The following is a 532-nucleotide window of genomic DNA, read 5'->3' as shown; positions in this document are numbered from 1 at the left end:
GATCAGGATGAGGGTGGCATTCCCAGCCAGTGCTACTATATACATGGCACAAAAGGGGATGGCAATCCAGACGTGAGCCCACTCCAGCCCTGGGATCCCTGTCAGGAAGAGAGTGGCTGGGAGATGGTCATCGCTAATGTTGAATGCTGGCATTCTGCTTGGCAAATAAAGGGCTTTGTCCAAGGGCTGAAGGTACACCTGTCCTGCAGCATGAGAGATCTGGTTCATTCACATAAAATGATTTTCCTGTGAAGTCATCTTTTTGAAGCTGAGAAAAATATTTATTGTTATAACTTGCTTAAGAATCTTAAAAGTTTCTATAACATAAATCAGTTTTTCATCTGCTAATTCCTATACTCATCAATCATGCTTTGAGTTCTAAATCCCAAGAACCATGATAAAGATTTAAGCATTTGCTCTGTCTAACCCCTCTAGACTTATCTCCTACCACATTCTGCTCATCATTCAGTTGTTTTTTTTTTGTCCTGATACATCTAGGAATATTTATTCTCTCTCTCTCTCTTTTTTAAAG

At 40.0% G+C, this 532-nt stretch overlaps 1 protein-coding gene across 1 annotated transcript in view; it reads right to left on the bottom strand.

Annotated features, from left to right (window-relative positions):
• Positions 1-153, bottom strand: part of LOC105003284 (olfactory receptor 52D1-like) — a 1051-nt gene extending 898 nt beyond the window's left edge. The window contains exon 1 of the mRNA XM_010860340.1: positions 1-153. Coding sequence (XP_010858642.1) covers positions 1-153 — 153 coding nt within the window.
• Positions 154-532: the final 379 nt, after the last annotated feature.

The sequence above is a fragment of the Bison bison genome, unplaced genomic scaffold, assembly GCF_000754665.1.
Source record: "Bison bison bison isolate TAMUID 2011002044 unplaced genomic scaffold, Bison_UMD1.0 scf7180017857213, whole genome shotgun sequence".
NCBI lineage: Eukaryota > Metazoa > Chordata > Mammalia > Artiodactyla > Bovidae > Bison > Bison bison.
Note: the sequence above shows the minus strand (reverse complement) of the source record. Positions and strands in the feature narration are given on the sequence as shown.